Source organism: Rhipicephalus sanguineus, chromosome 4 (assembly GCF_013339695.2).
Source record: "Rhipicephalus sanguineus isolate Rsan-2018 chromosome 4, BIME_Rsan_1.4, whole genome shotgun sequence".
In the NCBI taxonomy this organism is placed as follows: domain Eukaryota; kingdom Metazoa; phylum Arthropoda; class Arachnida; order Ixodida; family Ixodidae; genus Rhipicephalus; species Rhipicephalus sanguineus.
The window spans coordinates 110,768,307-110,785,934 of NC_051179.1; the positions used below are offsets into that span (position 1 = coordinate 110,768,307).

A 17,628-nucleotide genomic window follows, 5' to 3' on the forward strand; every position below is an offset into this window, starting at 1 on the left:
AAATGCAGGTGGTCGAGCGGAGAGGAGGACAAAGGAGGTCCGGGAGAAGGAGCGGCGGTGCAGATGGTCGGTCGGACCTAGGGGAGGGAGACCCAATGCCCAGCCGCGCCCAGCACAGGTGGTATGACGTTGATGACGGCGACAGCTTTCCTCGGTAAAAGGCGAGATGGTGAACGACAATGCTTATTTTCTTTAAACCTTGCTAAACCATGTTCTACTTTTACTATAGCTTTGCACTACTTTGTATTCCATCGCTCAGGCTTCCCCTCAGATTAGCTGTCCCTTGGCCTTTGCCACGTTAACTCAGTTAAAACTCTTTACCTTTTGTGTTAAGCTTTCTCTTGTATCCATATGCAATGAAATATAGTTCTGCTTCATGAATATTTAGCCGAAGCGTTAGGTGATATTCAATTGGTTGTCTGCCCTCCCGGAACCTGCAGAGTTGACTGTGAGAAAATTCGTAGCAGGGCGCTCCGGGATAAATTTCACCGTATTCGATTCCTAAGTGCTCATGGAACGCATGATGTATACACGTTTCACATTCCATTTCTATCCGAATGGTGCTGTAGAGGTCGGAAATCAAACCAATGGCCTCGGTCGAACCTGTGCGACGTCAAAGCCACGTGGACACAGCCGGAGAGCCAGTTTGGTACAGTAGTACATTGAAGCATTGAGATCGAATATACAGAGTGTGTCAAGAAATGCGTCCGAAAATCATCAAAATAAAGTAAATAGAATGTGTGATTGATGCCTTTTTAATACCTTTGTCTGTGGTGGTAGACATCTAAAGATGACTAGACACATCAATTAAGGTAATAATAAACAACATAAATAATGACCTTTTTAAATAGCGGAGACAGGCGGTCGGATCAAATGGAAGGATTGCTGTCCTTCCTGCGAAGAGGCCATTACCACTTTGATATTTTGAAATATCGGCCTGTCCCTCCACGTTGGTCTAGTGGTTATGGCGCTCGACTGCTGACCCGAAGGTCGCGGGATCGAATCCCCGCCGCCGCGGCTGCATTTCGGTTGGAGGCGAAAATGTTTGAGGCCCGCGTATGAAGGCAGTCTTTTCTCGATCTCTCTCGCTATACTTCGATTTGCCAGTAGCCGGTCTTGAGGTTCATCGACGAAAAGTACTTGGCGTTGTGGATTCAATCTAGGGCGTCGTCCGTCGATCAACTGACCAGCGGTCAGGTGCGTCGGTTTTTTATACAGGTGCTATCGAACTTTCCAGCGATATCGCTGGTGGCGGCGTTATCTCTCGATAAAGCTGGAACATTCGCGTGCGGCGCGAAATCTTAATAAAACGATCTACTACAATCGAGAAGTTTCTCGAACACTGCTTCGCGGACAGCCTTGAGCGTTGATAACCGCCCTTGCTGGTCAAACACAAAAAACATCAAAATAAAACAAGAAGTGGGCGTGGCATTGCCCCCCTCTGAAAAAGCATCGTCCCGATGCTTGTGAAAGAACAAAGAAGAGAGAAAATAAAACAAGTGCATACATAAATAAATTACAAAGGCAAAAGTAGAGTCCCCAGATTGGCTAACGTGCAAAAAACGGCTTAAGACGCACGACATGGACGACTTCAGGTCGTGCGCGGCTTCGCTGAGAGTTACTAATGCCGTCCGGGATGACCTCGTAGTCAAGAGCGCCGAGACGTCGAAGAACCTTGTAGGGTCCGAAGTATCGCCGAAGGAGTTTTTCGCTAAGGCCACGTCGGCGTATCGGCGTCCAGACCCAGACGCGGTCGCCAGGCTGGTATTCCACGAAGCGTCGTCGCAGACTCTAGCCACGGCTGTCGGTGTGCTGCTGGGTCTTGATGCGCAGGCGGGCGAGCTGTCGAGCTTCCTCGGCACGTTGTAAGTAAGCGGCGGCGTCGAGGTTTTCTTCGTCGGTGACATTCGATAGCATGGCGTCCAGTGTCGTCGCCGGGCTCCTTCCGTAGACCAACTTGTACGGCGTCATCTGCGTCGTTTCTTGGACGGCCGTGTTGTAAGCGAAGGTCACGTACGGAAGGACGGCGTCCCACGTCTTGTGCTCAACGTCGACGTACATGGCCAGCATGTCGGCGATGGTCTTGTTTAGACGCTCGGTGAGGCCATTGGTCTGCGGGTGGTAGGCGGTGGTGCGGCGGTGGCCCGTCTCGCTGTATTTTAAGATCGCCTGAGTTAGGTCCGCAGTAAAAGCGGTACCTCTGTCTGTGATGAGGACCTCTGGGGCGCCATGACGCAAGGCGATGTTCTCCACGAAGAACTTGGCTACCTCGGCGGCACTGCCTTTGGGCAAGGCCTTTGTCTCGGCGTAGCGGGTGAGGTAGTCAGTTGCTACGACGATCCACTTGTTGCCGGAAGTCGACGTCGGGAACGGCCCCAGTAGGTCCATCCCGATTTGCTGGAACGGCCGGTGAGGTGGTTCGATTGGCTGCAGAAGTCCCGCTGGCCTAGTCGGCGGTGTCTTCCGTCGCTGGCAATCTCGGCAAGTCTTAACGTAGTGGGAGACGTCGGCAGGAAGGCGTGGCCAGTAGTATTTTTCCTGTACCCTCGCGAGCGTGCGGGTAAAGCCGAGGTGGCCAGCCGTCGGGTCGTCGTGCAGGGCCTGCAGAACCTCTGGTCGCAGTGCCGAAGGTACAACTATAAGGTAGTCGGCCCGGGCCGGAGAGAAGTTCTTCTTTACGAGGACGTCGTTTTTCAAGAGAAATGACGCCAATCCGCTCCTGAATACTTTTGGAACAACGGTGGTCCTGCCTTTGAGGTATTCCACGAGGCCCCTGACTTCTGGGTCGGCTTGCTGTCGTTCATTGAAGTCGTCGGCACTTATGGTTCCCAAGAAGCAGTCATCGTCGTGGTCGTCCTGCGGCGGTGCGTCGACGGGGGCACGAGACAAGCAGTCGGCGTCGGAGTGTTTTCTTCCGGATTTGTAAACGACGGTTATGTCGAATTCTTGAAGTCTTAGGCTCCACCGTGCGAGGCGACCTGAAGGGTCCTTCAAGTTGGCTAGCCAACACAAGGCGTGGTGGTCACTCACAACTTTGAAGGGCCGGCCGTAGATGTAGGGGCGAAACTTCGATGTAGCCCAGATGATGGCCAGACACTCTTTTTCTGTTGTGGAATAGTTGATTTCTGCCTTTGATAGCGACCGGCTAGCATAACTGATGACCCTTTCCAATCCGTCGGTCCTCTGCACAAGGACGGCGCCGAGTCCTACGCTGCTTGCGTCGGTGTGGATTTCCGTATCGGCGTGCTCGTCGAAATGCGCAAGTATCGGAGGCGTCTGCAGGCGTCGTTTTAATTCTTGAAATGCCTGAACTTGTGACGTTTCCCACTTGAACTCGACGTCGGTCCTGGTAAGGTTAGCAAGTGGCTCTGCGATGCTGGCAATGTTTTTGACGAACCGCCTGTAATAGGCGCACAGGCCGAGAAATCGACGTACGGCCTTCTTGTCGGCAGGCGGCGGAAATGTAGCGATGGCGGCTGTCTTCTGGGGGTCAGGGCGTACTCCGGACTTGCTTATCACGTGTCCCAAGAACAAGAGCTCCTCGTACGCAAAGCGACACTTCTCTGGCTTCAGTGTGAGTCCGGAGCTCTTTATTGCTTGAAGTACAGCTTCAAGCCGCCGTAGGTGTTCGTCGAAGTTTGAGGCAAACACAACGACGTCGTCCAAGTACACGAGGCAAGTCTGCCACTTCAAGCCAGCCAGTACTGTATCCATGACACGTTGGAAAGTCGCGGGTGCCGAGCAAAGACCAAAGGGCATGACCTTGAACTCGAACAGGCCGTCTGGTGTTCTGAAGGCAGTCTTTTCTCGGTTTCTCTCGTCTACTTCGATTTGCCAGTAGCCGGTCTTGAGGTCCATCGACGAAAAGTACTTGGCGTTGTGGATTCGATCTAGGGCGTCGTCTATTCGTGGGAGAGGGTACACGTCCTTCTTCGTGACCTTGTTCAGGCGACGATAGGGTTCCATAGGGTTCCATCCTTCTTCCTCACTAACACCACAGGTGACGCCCACGGACTCTTGGACGGCTGGATGATGTCGTCGCGTAGCATTTCGTCGACCTGTTTCTTGATGGCCTCGCGTTCTCGCGCCGAAACTCGGTACAGGCTCTGACGGATTGGTCGGGCACTTTCTTCTGTTATGATGCGATGTTTCGCGACTGCGGTCTGCCGAATTCTTGACGACGACGAGAAGCAGTCCTTGAATTGTAGGAGCAGGGCATTTAGCTGGTCTTGCTTGTGCTTCGGGAGGCTCGGGTTGACGTCGACATCAGGTTGGGCTCGTCGATCCGTCGAAGCAGGTTCTGTAGCATCGAAGAGGGCGAACGCATTGCTGGCGTCCACGAATTCGTGGATGTAGGCGGCCGTCGTACCAATGTTGAGGTGCCTATACTCGTGGCTGAAGTTTGTCAGCACTACCTTTGCTTTGCCATCACGCAGCTCGGCTACGCCTCTTGCGACGCAAATCTGACGGTTCAGAAGTAGTTGCTGATCGCCCTCGATGACACCTTCAAGGTCTGCGGGTTCTTGGGTGCCGACGGAAATAATGACGCTGGAGCGCGGCGGAACGGTCACCTGCTCTTCTATCACATTCAGTGCATGGTTCCCTGGCGTCGCGTGGGGCGGGAGTGCTTTGTCTGAGGTTAGTGTTATCGACTCAGACCTCTGGTCGATAACGGCGCCGCGGTCACTTAGGAAGTCCATTCCGAGTATCACATCCCTGGAGCAGTTTTGTAGGATTACAAAGCTCGCAGGATAAGTGCGGTTATTGATGGTGACTCTCGCCCTGCAGACACCAATCGGCGTTATCAGGTGGCCTCCAGCTGTCCGGATTTCTGGTCCACTCCAAGCAGTCTTTACTTTCTTCAGCTTGGTGGCGAATGGCCCACTGACGACGGAATAGTCGGCTCCGGTGTCGACGAGAGCTGTGACGATGTGGCCGTCGATAAGAACATCGAGGTCACTAGTTCGTCGTCTTGCGTTTCGGTTAGGTCGTGGCGTCGGATCACGGCTTCGTCCTTTTGTCCCGCTGTTTCGACGTTGCGTCGTCAGGTTTTCTTCGGGCCGCGAAGTTTCGTCGTGAGGGCTCCGTCCGGTTTGCATCGTGTTCTGAAGGTCTCGTCGCGTTGTCGTCGTCGGCGGCCGCGGAGGATCTTCGGCATTTCGTTGTACAGCAACCGCACCTCCATCGGTTGCTGCCCTTAGTTTCCCGGATACGGGCTAGGCGACCGGCCCCGGTTTGGGCCAGTGTACTGCCGGCGGTGCGGTGACATGTAGCGGCCGGGCGACGGCGAGCGGGAAGGTCGTCGTTCTTCTCACTGTGTTCCGGTGAGGTAGTCGTCGATGTCGCGAGGCCGTTCGCCTGGCTGCGGGCGCGGCGCGTTGACGGCGAATCCGCGTAGCCCCATCTGTCGATACTGGCATCGGCGGTATGTGTGGCCGGCTTCCCCGCAGTGATAGCAGAGACCCCCGCACCGGACATCTGCCTCCTCAACCTTCGTGCTGCGCGACGCAGGGCGCAGATTGTGGCGGTGCGATCGCAAAGTGAGGAACATTGGCGGGTGTACAACTGCATTGACGCGGTATGTCGTAGGCACGCCAGACGTCGCCGCAACCAGAGCTGGGGGAGCCTCTGCTCTTCTCTGGACGACCCACGGAACCACGCTCGCGCCTGGCGTATCTTTGCAGCCGTAGTCCGCATCAGAGAGCCACGCTGCCCGGTTCTCTGCGTTGCGGTTGCTATGAAAATCACCACACCGGAGCTGGCTGAATTGCTGGCGGACAATTTCGCCCCTCCGGCCTGCCCAGTTCCACCCCAAGGGCTGCCCCCTCTCCCCGCAAACAACAGGCCGGCGCTGTTTAATCCCGAGCGGTTTTTCCCCACCGAGGGCATCCTCCTCGAGATCCGTGCACTGTGCACTGAGGATTTCACACTTAGCGAGCTGACGGTGGTGCTCAACAGCCGCAGGAAGCGATCTGCCCCGGGAGCGGACGGCATCACTTACCAGGCGCTGCGGAATATTGATCATTCCATGATGCCCCGACTGCTGGACGCCTACAACGTGGTATGGCGCACTGGACAGCTCCCTCCTGGTTGGAAAGAAGCACTCGTGGTGCCGATCCAGAAGCCGCGGAAGCCGGCGACGGAACTTTCTTCCTACCGACCGGTTTCACTCACTTCGGCTGCAGGAAAAGCCATGGAGGCCATGGCACTACGGCGCCTTCGTTGGATAGCCACCGCGACCAACGCCTTTCCACCCGAGCAGAGTGGATTCCGCCCAAGTCGCTGCACTTTTGACTCGCTCGCCGACGTGGTTTCCACCCTTGAGGAGGCCAAATTCCGCGGCGAGTACGGCATTCTAGTGCTCCTCGATGTGAAGAGCGCTTTCGACAGCCTGCCCCACGCATCGATTTTGGACGCTCTTCGCGACCTCGGTGTGGATGGGCGGATGCTATCCTACGTTGAGGGATTTTTGGGCGACCGTTCCCTTCGTGTTCGTGTGGGTACCGTATTTAGCGGCCCTCGTCCCGTCACTGCTGGCGTCCCTCAGGGAAGCATACTCAGTCCCTTTCTGTTTAACCTGGTGCTGGCCAAGCTGCCGGATTTTATCCCGTGCGACACGCCCTGTGAAGTGCGTTCGGCGATTTACGCTGATGACATTGCGCTGTTTGCCTGCGGCCCCGGCTACCACCGTTCTGCTCTGCTCAGGTCACTCCAGGTCGCCATCGACGCGGTCGACGCATTTCTCAGTGGAATTGGACTGACGCTCGCCGCCTCCAAAACGGAGGCTCTGCTCGTACACCCGCGAGCGTCGACACGCTTCAGCACACCACGGCTCTCGCTCCGGGGACTTCCTATCGAATGGAGCAAGACGGTGCGCTACCTCGGAGTGACAATCGACAACCGTCTCAGCTGGCGGCCCGCTGTCGACGACCTGAGGAAGGGAAACCGCAAGGTACTCATCGCAGCTCGTAGTCTCCTTGCGCGCGGCCGCGGCTGCACCCCGGCTCTTGCCCTACGCGTCTACAACGCCGTCGCTTCAGCCCGGGTTCTATACCGCGCACCGGTGGCTTCGCTGAGTGCCTGCCAGCTGGCTGCCTTGGACACCGATCATCGGAACGCCGTACGGGAGTACTACGCACTCCCTCACAACTCCCAAGTGGGCCCTACCCTCGCTGAGGCAGGGGAAACGCCCATCTCTCTGCGGATCACCAAAACAGCTCTCAACCACGTGTGGCGCCTGAACAACACGGCGCAAGGGGGTCGCCTGGTCGACCGGCTCCACTCTCTCCCTCACTCATCTCTGGGGCAGCGGGTGAGGGAGTACATGTCGATCGTACCGGACACGCCTTACCGCAGCTGGCCGGCCATCCCTTCGTACCGCCACACCCCCCTGGTCATACACAAGACCCTCGCGGGCATCAAGGCAAAGGCGCGCACCCCCCTAGCAGCAATGCAGCAGGAGTGTTCCGCCCTCTTGCACGATCAGCTGGCCGGGCGGCTGCTTGTTTACGTCGACGGCTCGGTGCTGCCCGACGGCTCCGCCGCCGCTGCCTGTGTTGCGCCATCGGTTGGCGCGGTTCGCAAGTGCCGCCTGCCCTGCCTGGCCTCCTCCACGGCGGCGGAGCTCGCCGCCATCAACCTGGCAGCCGATTTCCTGCTGGAGCAGTCATCAATCAGTGCGGCAGCCATCATCTGCGACTCCCGCGCGGCCTTGGCTGCCATCTCTCGCGAGGAGGACGGCAGTCTTCTGGCGCAGAGGGTAGCCAGGCAACTGCACGCCGTGAAGCAATACGGATGCGACCTCTCGCTGCACTGGGTCCCTTCACATGTGGGTATACCAGGGAACGAGGCAGCCGACCGAGCTGCAAAGGACGCGCACGACCCCAGCACCGCGATCACCGACTGCGTGAGCTTCTCGGACGTCGGTCGTCTCCTAATAGCCTGCTACGTGCGCGAGCGACATCCAGATCTTCGCGTGGCAGCCGGCACGCCGCCGCGGCGGCTCCCTCTCAAGGGACTCTCGCGAAGGGACCGCGGGTTCCTTCTCCGTCTCCGCACTGGGGACAACTACACCGCCGAGCGCAAGCATCGGCACTCCGGGCGTGGCAGTCCATACTGCATCGACTGTGGCGACTTGGAGACACTCGACCACCTGCTGCTCGAATGCCCTGCTGGTGACGCGAGCAGGCAAGTGATGCTCGCCGTGTACAGTCAGCTTGGGCTTCCTCGGGCAACAGCTCAGCACCTTCTCTTTCCGGCGTGCCGCCGTGAGCACGTCAAGCGTGCTCTCTCTGCCCTGCTGGACTTTGTTGACGGCAGCGGACTGCGTGAGCGCCTCTAATTGGTTCTCGTTGTGTTTGTTTTTTCTTATCGGTAGACAGCCTAGTGAAGCCCCACCCCACTTTTTTTTTCTCTACTCTCGCTCCTTCCTCTCCTTCTCATACCTCCACTCTCTTCTTTTACCTCCCCATACCCCTCCCCCTGTGCACTACTGCTGAGGTGTCCCACTTTGATGGAGACAGTTGCGGGGTGCACTTTTCTCTTCATTTCTTTCTTACTTAAAAACCACTTCCCCCAGTGATAGCAGAGCGGTCGGTTGTCAGGGGCACGCCAAACGTCGGTCTTTTGGGGCGCGCAGCCTTGTCCTGTCGGCGGGCGGTATGGCGTCGGTGGTGGTGGCGGTGGTGCCTGGCGGCGGAACTGCTGCGGCGGCGCGGCGTCTAGACGTGGGCGAGGAGGGGGGGCGTTGCGTCGGGCTGCAGCAGCATAGCTCATGGCTTCCGGCTGAGCCTGCGGTGCTGCGGGAATTCCAAGCGATTGCCGGACTTCCTCGTGGACAACGTCGGCGATTGAATCCACTTGATGCTGCGGCGAAGGTAACAGTTTGCGCATTTCCTCCCGCACAATCGCTCTGATGGTGTCACGCAGGTCATCAGACTGCAGCGCCTGAACCTCCCCGTAGGTCGTCGTAGGAATGCGGCGGTTGTACTGCCTAGTGCGGATTTCTAGTGCCTTTTCGAGTGTGGTGGCCTCCGAAAGGCATTCCGAGACTGTCTTCGGCAGGTTGCGCACAAGTCCGGCGAAGAGTTCTTCCTTCACTCCCCGCATCAGGAAGCGAACTTTCTTTTCTTCGGACATGGCTGGATCGGCATGGCGGAATAGGCGAGTCATTTCTTCGGTGTACAGTCCGACGTTCTCATTGGGGAGCTGTACACGGGTCTCGAGAAGGGTTTCAGCCCTTTCTTTCCGGATGACGCTCGTGAAGGTGTTGAGAAATCCGGTGCGGAAGAGGCCCCATGATGTTAGCGTGGACTCTCGATTCTCGAACCAGGTCCTTGCGCCATCTTCAAGGGCGAAGTAGACATGGCGTAGCTTCTCGCCGCAGTCCCAGTTGTTGAACGTGGAGACCCAGTCGTATGCCTCCAGCCAGCTTTCTGGATCCTCGCATGGTGATCCGCGGAATGTCGGCGGCTCCCTCGGTTTATGCATGACGACCGTTGCAGGCGCCACAGCGGCTGTCATTGTGGCTGTTGTCTTCTTCGTAGTGATCCTGGTCTTGTCCGGTAGGGGTCCGTATTGTGGGGGTAGTCCTTCAAGTCTGCGGCTGGCTCGACTGCCGCTGATGTTGTCGTTGTCTTCTTCGCGACGTGGGCTGGGTTCGCGGCTTGACGGGGGCGTCCGGATCATGGAAGAAGCAGCACCTCCACCAGATGTCACGTGGTCGTGACGTCGACGAAGACAGCAGTCGGCGTTTTCAGAATCAACCTGTTTATTTGGCCGAACTTGTGGCCGGGAAAATGAGAACTAGAACTACAGCAATACACGCTGTACAATGATAGCGGCGAACAGGGCGTCGTCCGTCGATCAACTGACTAGCGGTCAGGTGCGTCGGTTTTTTATACAGGTGCTATCGAACTTTCCAGCGATATCGCTGGTAGCGGCGTTATCTCTCGATAAAGCTGGAACATTCGCGTGGGCGCCAAATCTTCACAAAACGATCTACTACAATCGAGAAGTTTCTCGAACACTGCTTCGCGGACAGCCTCGAGCGTTGATAACCGCCCTTGCTCGTCAAACCCAAAAAACCTCAAAATAAAACAAGAAGTGGGCGTGGCAATATTTAGGTGCGCGTTAACGAACCCCAGGTGGTGGAAATTTCCAGAGCCCTCCACTACGGCATCTCTTATAATCGTATCGTGGCTTTGGGACGTTAAACCCCAGATATTATTAACATCGGCCTCTGGTAATTATTGCGGAGCAATAGAATTCAACCAATTCACCTGCGATGCCAAAACCGAAGCTCCGATGAGCTCAACAAGCAGACTACCAGAATGACCTCACTGTTCACAACTACGATTGAAGTTCAGCATTTCTTAACGCACAAGTGCCATACTTGCTCTAATCGCAAACGAAACCCGTACGACCACGAAGCGAAGTCGATCGATGATTGCTACAACGACCTTCGCTCATTCTTGACGTCTCGAAAGAGTATGTAATTTGGGCTCTTCCGAGTTTCGGTTTCGCCGGCGAAATTGGTCACATTTCATTATTCGCTAATATTTTCCGACGTCTGTTTTTGCGAAATCTGAAGGTGGCAGCAGGCTCTTCGCAGGAAAGGCTGCAATTTTCCCAGGTGACCCAACCACCTGGCTCCCCTAAATAAGAAGTTATTTAACTTAATTTATTTTATTGCTGTCGTAATTAATGTCGCTAATCATCTTAGAACGTCTGCGGCCACAAACAACACAATTATGAAGGCAGCTTGAAGTTATGTCATTTTCTTATTTTTGATAAATTTCGGACACGTTTCTTGAAACACCCTGTATGTCTCGTGATGCAATTCAGTTAATGTCCCCTTCTTTTCTAATAGATTTATTGCTTTGTTCTGAGCTCTCACGACACTGTGTCCTCTTTGATATAATTAAGGTTTTCATTCTCACCGTGGCTTACGACCCTCTCAAAATTACAATGATAATAATGATTACTTTTGCCTCAGTGCAGTTAACTTTCTCGACATCTGTCGTTATGTTCTCCTTCCACCCCACTTCCCCACCGTACCTCATGGAAACATCCCGTATTTGCATCTGATTACCTTTCTGTCCTTCTGAATCTTCTCTACGTGCCTGTCGATAGGACGACGCTTTTCGTGTCCCAAATTATTTACATTTATTTACATATCGTGTGCCATCCTTTCACCAATATCAAGAATGCAGCAATGTGTTTGAAAGAGTGCATAAATGTCCCAGGCAAAGTGATTAAGGAACAAAATTCCGCAGTTCCTCAGCAAGCAACTCCACCTGAAGGACATGGCTGATTCTTGTGTCATAGGAATCGGTATAACACGAAATTGAAGCGTATATTCACAGAAGAACAGTTGAACCCTCATTTAACAAAGCCAGCGGGACTTTAACAAAGCCAGGGGGGTTCAACCATACTTTATGTATGCTCGTGGATGTGTTTGTATGTGGGCGTGTATATATACACACGCAAAATTCAAAAATTTCGGGAAGGTTTGAACACACCGCCTCCCCCCCCCCCTAGCTACGCCCCTCCTAGACGCCATAAATTTAGAAAGACCTTTTATGATCCTTTTTCCCGGTATGCTTCGTTAAATCAAGTTTCGCAGCAAAGCTTGTTTCGTTATTTCGAGTTCTTAAAAGCAATAAGCCTATGGGCAACTGCTGGTGGAATTCGAATTTGTTCGTCAAATCGGGAAATTTGTAAAATCGTATTTCGTAAAGTCGAGTTATAACTGTAGTTGATTGTTGATTTCGCATTGATATATGAGATCTTATACAATGTCTGTTAGTCTCTGGCAGCTGTAGCACCATTTTACCGGGATGCACCCACGTTGACGCCTAGTGGCACATTTCCAGTCCGACAACTAACGCCCATGATAATGATTTAACCATGTGGTCGCTGACGTTGTTAACATACACCTCGACGCAGCATATGAAGAATCCCGCGCGACGATGGCATCAACAGGCACATATCAACACTGTTACGCGATATGCACTTCTTCAAAGTGTCGCCAATTTAGGAGAGAAAAGGCAGGTGCGCGCTCCCCAACCGGCGCCTGTGCTCATGCATACACTACTACAATGGGTTTCAGGAACGCGGGAGACAGAGGTTCGTAGCTTGAGCCGCGAACGCGTGAAGGCGTTCCGCTGGCAAGTGTCTAGCTCCACCAAGGCGCGAAATTTGCCCGTGCATGCCGTTGCCTTTCTACGACGCTTATTGCAGCAGTTCTATTAGTCGGTGGTAGCTCACTCGAAGCAGTAGGCGGTGGAGTAACTCCGTTGATGCATGTGGTAGCTGCACTACTCTGACAACTAGCCGTCACACGATAACACGACGCAAAAGGCAAAGGGCGTATCTGCCTGTAGGGCGCCTCCTCGATGACAACGCGGCCAGCGCTCCTTCGCTGGTATCAAGGCGCCCGAACTGCTTCGTCACCGAATCACTCCCTATCGGCGCTCGTTAGTGTCGACATGTAGTACTTCACTTCACCGCTCATAGACGACGACACTGCCTCGCAAACTAACAGCAACGTGCGAAAGAAAACGTATCAGAGAGATAAGGCGCATTTGTGGAGCCTCGTACATGGGTGTCGGCAGCACAGTGGGTAGAGCTTCCAGTACCTATCGTCGCGGATCGACAAGTCGTGGGTTCGATTCCCAGACAATTCGCATGAATGAAACATTTTCTTCTAGTTTTTCTTTGTCATACGTTCACGTATATTTTACCGATGTCATCAAATTTCCGTCATATCCGTGACGGCAATACGTCAATCAAGTCTTGGTGGACCCCGACATAAAACACTGTCGTGTTATAATGTCACTACTTGTATCCGGTAACATAAAAATTCTGCTTGTAACTTTTTGTTAAAAGTTGACTAAATTAATAATTCATCAAACATTCAAAGTGCGCTCATTAACACACAGTTAGCCTTGAACTAAAAGGCATAACGACATATTTTTGGGGCAGCGATTATTGACTACGGTCACTTTCATGTTCCTGCTAGACAAGATGGTCACTTGGGGGGGGGAGCCGCGTTTGGGATCATTCTTTATTACCGACGTGTGTACGATCATTTTGAAAAGCCCTTTTTTTACAGGGACCACCCTGTCATCGTCTCATGCCGCGCATTGAGTCTCATATGTCGCATTGGGGTCACGGAGGTCCCACGTTTGACAGACAGAAGAAGTTTATTGGCTAGTGTGTTTGGACCCCCACCCCCACCCCTGGTCCCTGGACCACTGCGCGGTTCCACACCACGCCTACATGGCCATGCCTCTTTTTGTTATGGCATCGGCAGCTTGAGTCACCGCAGCAAGCTGCAACACACATAAGCCGAGACGGCTACACGTTTTGAACGCCAGCACTTGCTTGTCTGTGAGCGCCAGCGTTGCCGAATAGTTAATTTGTCTGTCCGAGCGAGCGAAGCCAACGTCGGGAGTCAGAGGCATGTCTACGGAAGAGGGAAGTGGAGGCGAAAGGGGAGATAGACGCACCGCGCTCGCAGCAGCAACCAGTATAAAACCAGTAGAAAGGAGACCACAAAACAGAAAATTGGGATGATCGCAAATCAAACCAGACAATCACAAGAACATAACAGGACAGGATATAAAATATGCAAGGAGAGAAACAGAGAACGCCCGCAAGCTGGTGTTCGTTCGTTCGTTTGTTTGTTTGTTTGTTTGATTTTTGTTTGTTTGTTTGTTTGTTTGTTTGCTTGTTTGTTTGTTTGTTTGTTTGTTTTTTCGTATCCTCCAGACTACGACACATACCCACTCTGGGGGTTTGGCCAAGACTGTATCGTAACATTTCGATGGTAGCATGAAGAATGCCTGTAATAAAAAAAATCAGTATAAAATTAGAAAGAGAAAAATGAAATAACAGCTAATATAATAACGAAATTCTGCAATTTTAGTACAATTTCTGCAGTTAAACAAAACCTAGCTTCGAAAATGGAATAACTAGAAGTCTTTTTCAAAGCAATGAATATGTGTGACAAGACAAAATACAATGTTCAATACTTTCTATTTCTTTGCAGAATTGACAGAGGGGAGATATCGCCACTTTAGGTCTGTGTAAATAGAAGTTTAATGGGGCTACGCGGCATCGACATCTGGTTATCATAACATCAGATTCTCTAGCTTTGTATTTCTCCTTCACTTCCTCTTTTTCGCCCTAGCTGCCCGAGTGCTCGAACCCCGGTGTCGTTCTTCGTCGTCACACTCGGCCATGACCGCGAGCGCGTTGGGCTGCCGACAATGTCTCCGGTGGGCGTCATCATTCTTCGTCTTCAGAAATGTCACATAATCACACGAAAAGTACAGAAAGGAGCAGAAAAGGCACATAAACAGACGAAAATTACACAAAAGCTGGACATATACACAAAACAAACACAAGTGAAATACAGATGAATCAATGCTTCGCAGTTCGTGCCGCTTTCACTTCGGGTGGAACTGGCTTTGATATTTTTTTTTCAACGTCGTGCACGAAGGGTAAGTGCGCACAAGTGTACATACACAGATCGTCTTATGTAAATACACCAGCTCCCACTTGGTAAAAGATATATAAGCATGGAACATCATGTGCTTGGATTCAACATCGATGCTCTATGGCAAGGTCACTCTGTGTTTTTATACATTCGTTGATATTTTACAGCGAAAGCTGTTATGAGATCATTTCACCGGCCGTTTTTCGCGCCGTAGTTGTCCGCCGCCGCCGCCGCCGCCGCCGGTGTCCGTAACCAGTATCGCTCGAAATAAGAAAAAAAAAACTAAATAAGAAAAAAAATCCAGGATTGAACGAGGTTCGAACCTGGGCCCTCTGCGTGGGAGCCCAGTATTCAACCTCTGAGCCATGCCGGTGCTTGAAACTGCTTTGCAAAAAGGTCCTATACAGGCTTCATGTCAGGAAGGAACCACATTACCATATGCAATATAGCGTGGTAGAAGAGTAAAATGAGCACCAAGCGTCGCACAACGCGAATTCTGTAATGAGGCGTCACACAATGCTAATTGTGCAACTAGCAGGTTGTCGAATGCTTCCAAACCATTACAAAGGGCTCTGCCATAATTCTTCGTCGTCATCAGGCACAGCATCAACAAAGTGCGCATAATGCCTTACATGCGTTTAGCAGGTACCACGGCTCTCTGTAGAATGACGAAAAATGGCGCAGTGCCTGCTGCCCTACTTCTCAAAAATTACGATTTATAGCGTAGTGGGTTCCTCGCAAGTGCACTTGTGTTGCCAAGGAAGCCCATAAGCGCATGATTCATTTCCTCGGGGTCTCACTAAAGTTACAATGATTTATAGCGTAGTGGGTTCCTCGCAAGTGCACTTGTATTGCTTGCTAAGGAAGCCCATAAGCGCATGATCCATTTCCTCTGGCTCTCAGTAAAGTTCTCCCCCCCCCCGTCTCTCTCCCACGTCAACGTATGTTATACAGCGTGACGGGAGCGGGAAAGAGCAACCGGGCGTCACCCAATGCAAATTACATAACTGATGGGCCGTTTAAAGCTTCGAATCCATTACAAAGGGCTGAGCCATAATTCTTCATCGTCATCAGTCGTCGCGTCAACAACGTGCACATAATGCCTTACAGATGTGTAGCTGGTGCCTCGCTTCTCCGCAGAATGACAAATAATGGCTTAGTAGGTGCTTCCCAACTTCACAAAAATTGTGATTTATGTCGTAGTGGGTGCCTTTCTAGTGTACTTCTATTATAGCCCCAAATGATCTTACAACGGGCTCTAGAAACGCCGCTCTTCCAGCTTTCGCTGTGACTGTGCTGCGGTTTTAGCGCAGGCCTGGCGTTTTCAGTTATACATTACATAATGTTGAGGCCGACTTCTTCGCAACAGTTTTACAAAAGCTGTCACAAGGAAAGGTATTCATTAACTTACTTATATTTTCACATGCATTTTATTTTTTATCCTGGATGAGTAACATTCCATTATTTAATGACAACTATTTGTCCTGAACATAGGCTCCAGGCAACGTGCATTGTACCTACTACGTGACTCAGGTGGCACCCACCCGCTATGGTCATGGTTCTCCACTGCTGCCCGCGCCTGCTGTCGCGGGACCGCTCCTGGCCGCGGCGGCCGCATTTTCGATGGAGGCGAAAATGCTTTAGGCCCGTGTACTTAGATTGAGGTGCACGTTAAAGAAACCCAGGTGGTCAAAATCTCCGTAGCCCTCCACTACTGCGCCCCTCATAATCATATCCTTGTTTTGGGAAGTTAAACCCCAACAATTATGAATTCGGTGGTACCCGCCACGGTGGTCCAGTGGTTATGGTGCTCGACTGCGGACCCGAAAGACGCGGGTTGGATTCTCGGCCGCGGCGGCCGCATTTCGATAAGGCGAAATGCTAGAGACCCGTGTACTCAGATTGAGCTGCACGTTAAAGGACAACAAATGGTCAAAATTTCCGGAGCCCTCCGCTAAGGCGTCTCTGTTAATAATACTGTGGTTTTGGGACGCATACCCCAAACAAATATATTATTATTGACTCAGTTGGTAAATATGGCGTTTGCTGCCGCGCACTTCATTATTCATATTTGTACAAGCTTTATCTAGGGCGGGATATCAGTGACGACAGAGTTAGACAGTCAATATAGGTCGGTGCCGGTACGAATGATCCGAGCCTACAGGAGGATGGCTTGGTAAGCATGTTTCAATGTCGGCGCTTATCACATGCGCGTACTGGAAGAAACGAAAGGAACGAAGTAAGTTAAATAGAGCAGATACGTGGCAGCGATAACCGGACAGTGTTTATCGGTGTTATTGTGGGTCACATCCCCTGCTGCTGTTGACCGCACTGGTTGGTATGCCGGAGTCTCAAGGGATGTCTCCTGCTTCATGGTAAGCGACAAGACATGAGTTTATCGTCTCCCAAACGATGAGGGAGCAGGAATCAGAGGTCCCGGAAGAGTGGCTAATCTTGATGCCATTAAATTCTGCAGTTTGTACGTGCCACCGCAAGACTAATATTACGAGGCGAGCTGAAGTGGGTTATTTCGGATTAATTTCGGTCACAAACGTTCGTTAAACCTGCCTATACATCTAACAGCACAGGTTTTCTTGCGTTTCGCGCGCGCCGCTGCTAAGCTCGAAGATGCGCGTTTTATTCCTAGGCGCGGTTAGCGCATTTTGATGTTCACAATATTTGAGAACACCCGTGCACTTATATCTATATGCACGTTGAAAAACGAAGCCCCGGTGGTCGAAATTACTCCAGTCCTCTCTATTGTCCTGCATCATATCATAGAGCGAGTCTTTCGCAACCGTAGAACCACTGAAGTCATTAATATAGTCATCGCGCACATCGAAATTCGCTACCGTAGCAAAGAATTGAACCCGTATTTTGAACCTTGGGATTTTGTCAGTAAAATGGTTAGCACTTCTATTACGATTTTTTGTATATTTTAGTCATATCCAAAATTCACAATTAAGTGACGCGTGACAAGGAGGAGCGGCTAGTGTTAATTACCATCGCTGCGACCCAAGCGTACAGTGTCCACATTACAACGGTGGAAAGGGCTGGTGAAATAACTGCAATCATGGGCGCGTCCTGTATACCTTTTTGGACATTGTCGTGTTTAGGAACAA

General features: G+C 52.2%; 1 protein-coding gene across 1 annotated transcript in view; it reads left to right on the plus strand.

The window, feature by feature from the left end:
- Positions 1-8,341, plus strand: part of LOC119388941 (uncharacterized) — a 59,393-nt gene extending 51,052 nt beyond the window's left edge. Inside the window, exon 6 of the mRNA XM_049415307.1 lies at positions 5,451-8,341. Coding sequence (XP_049271264.1) covers positions 5,451-8,341 — 2,891 coding nt within the window. The remainder of the gene's footprint in view (positions 1-5,450) is intronic.
- The last annotated feature ends 9,287 nt before the right edge of the window (positions 8,342-17,628 follow it).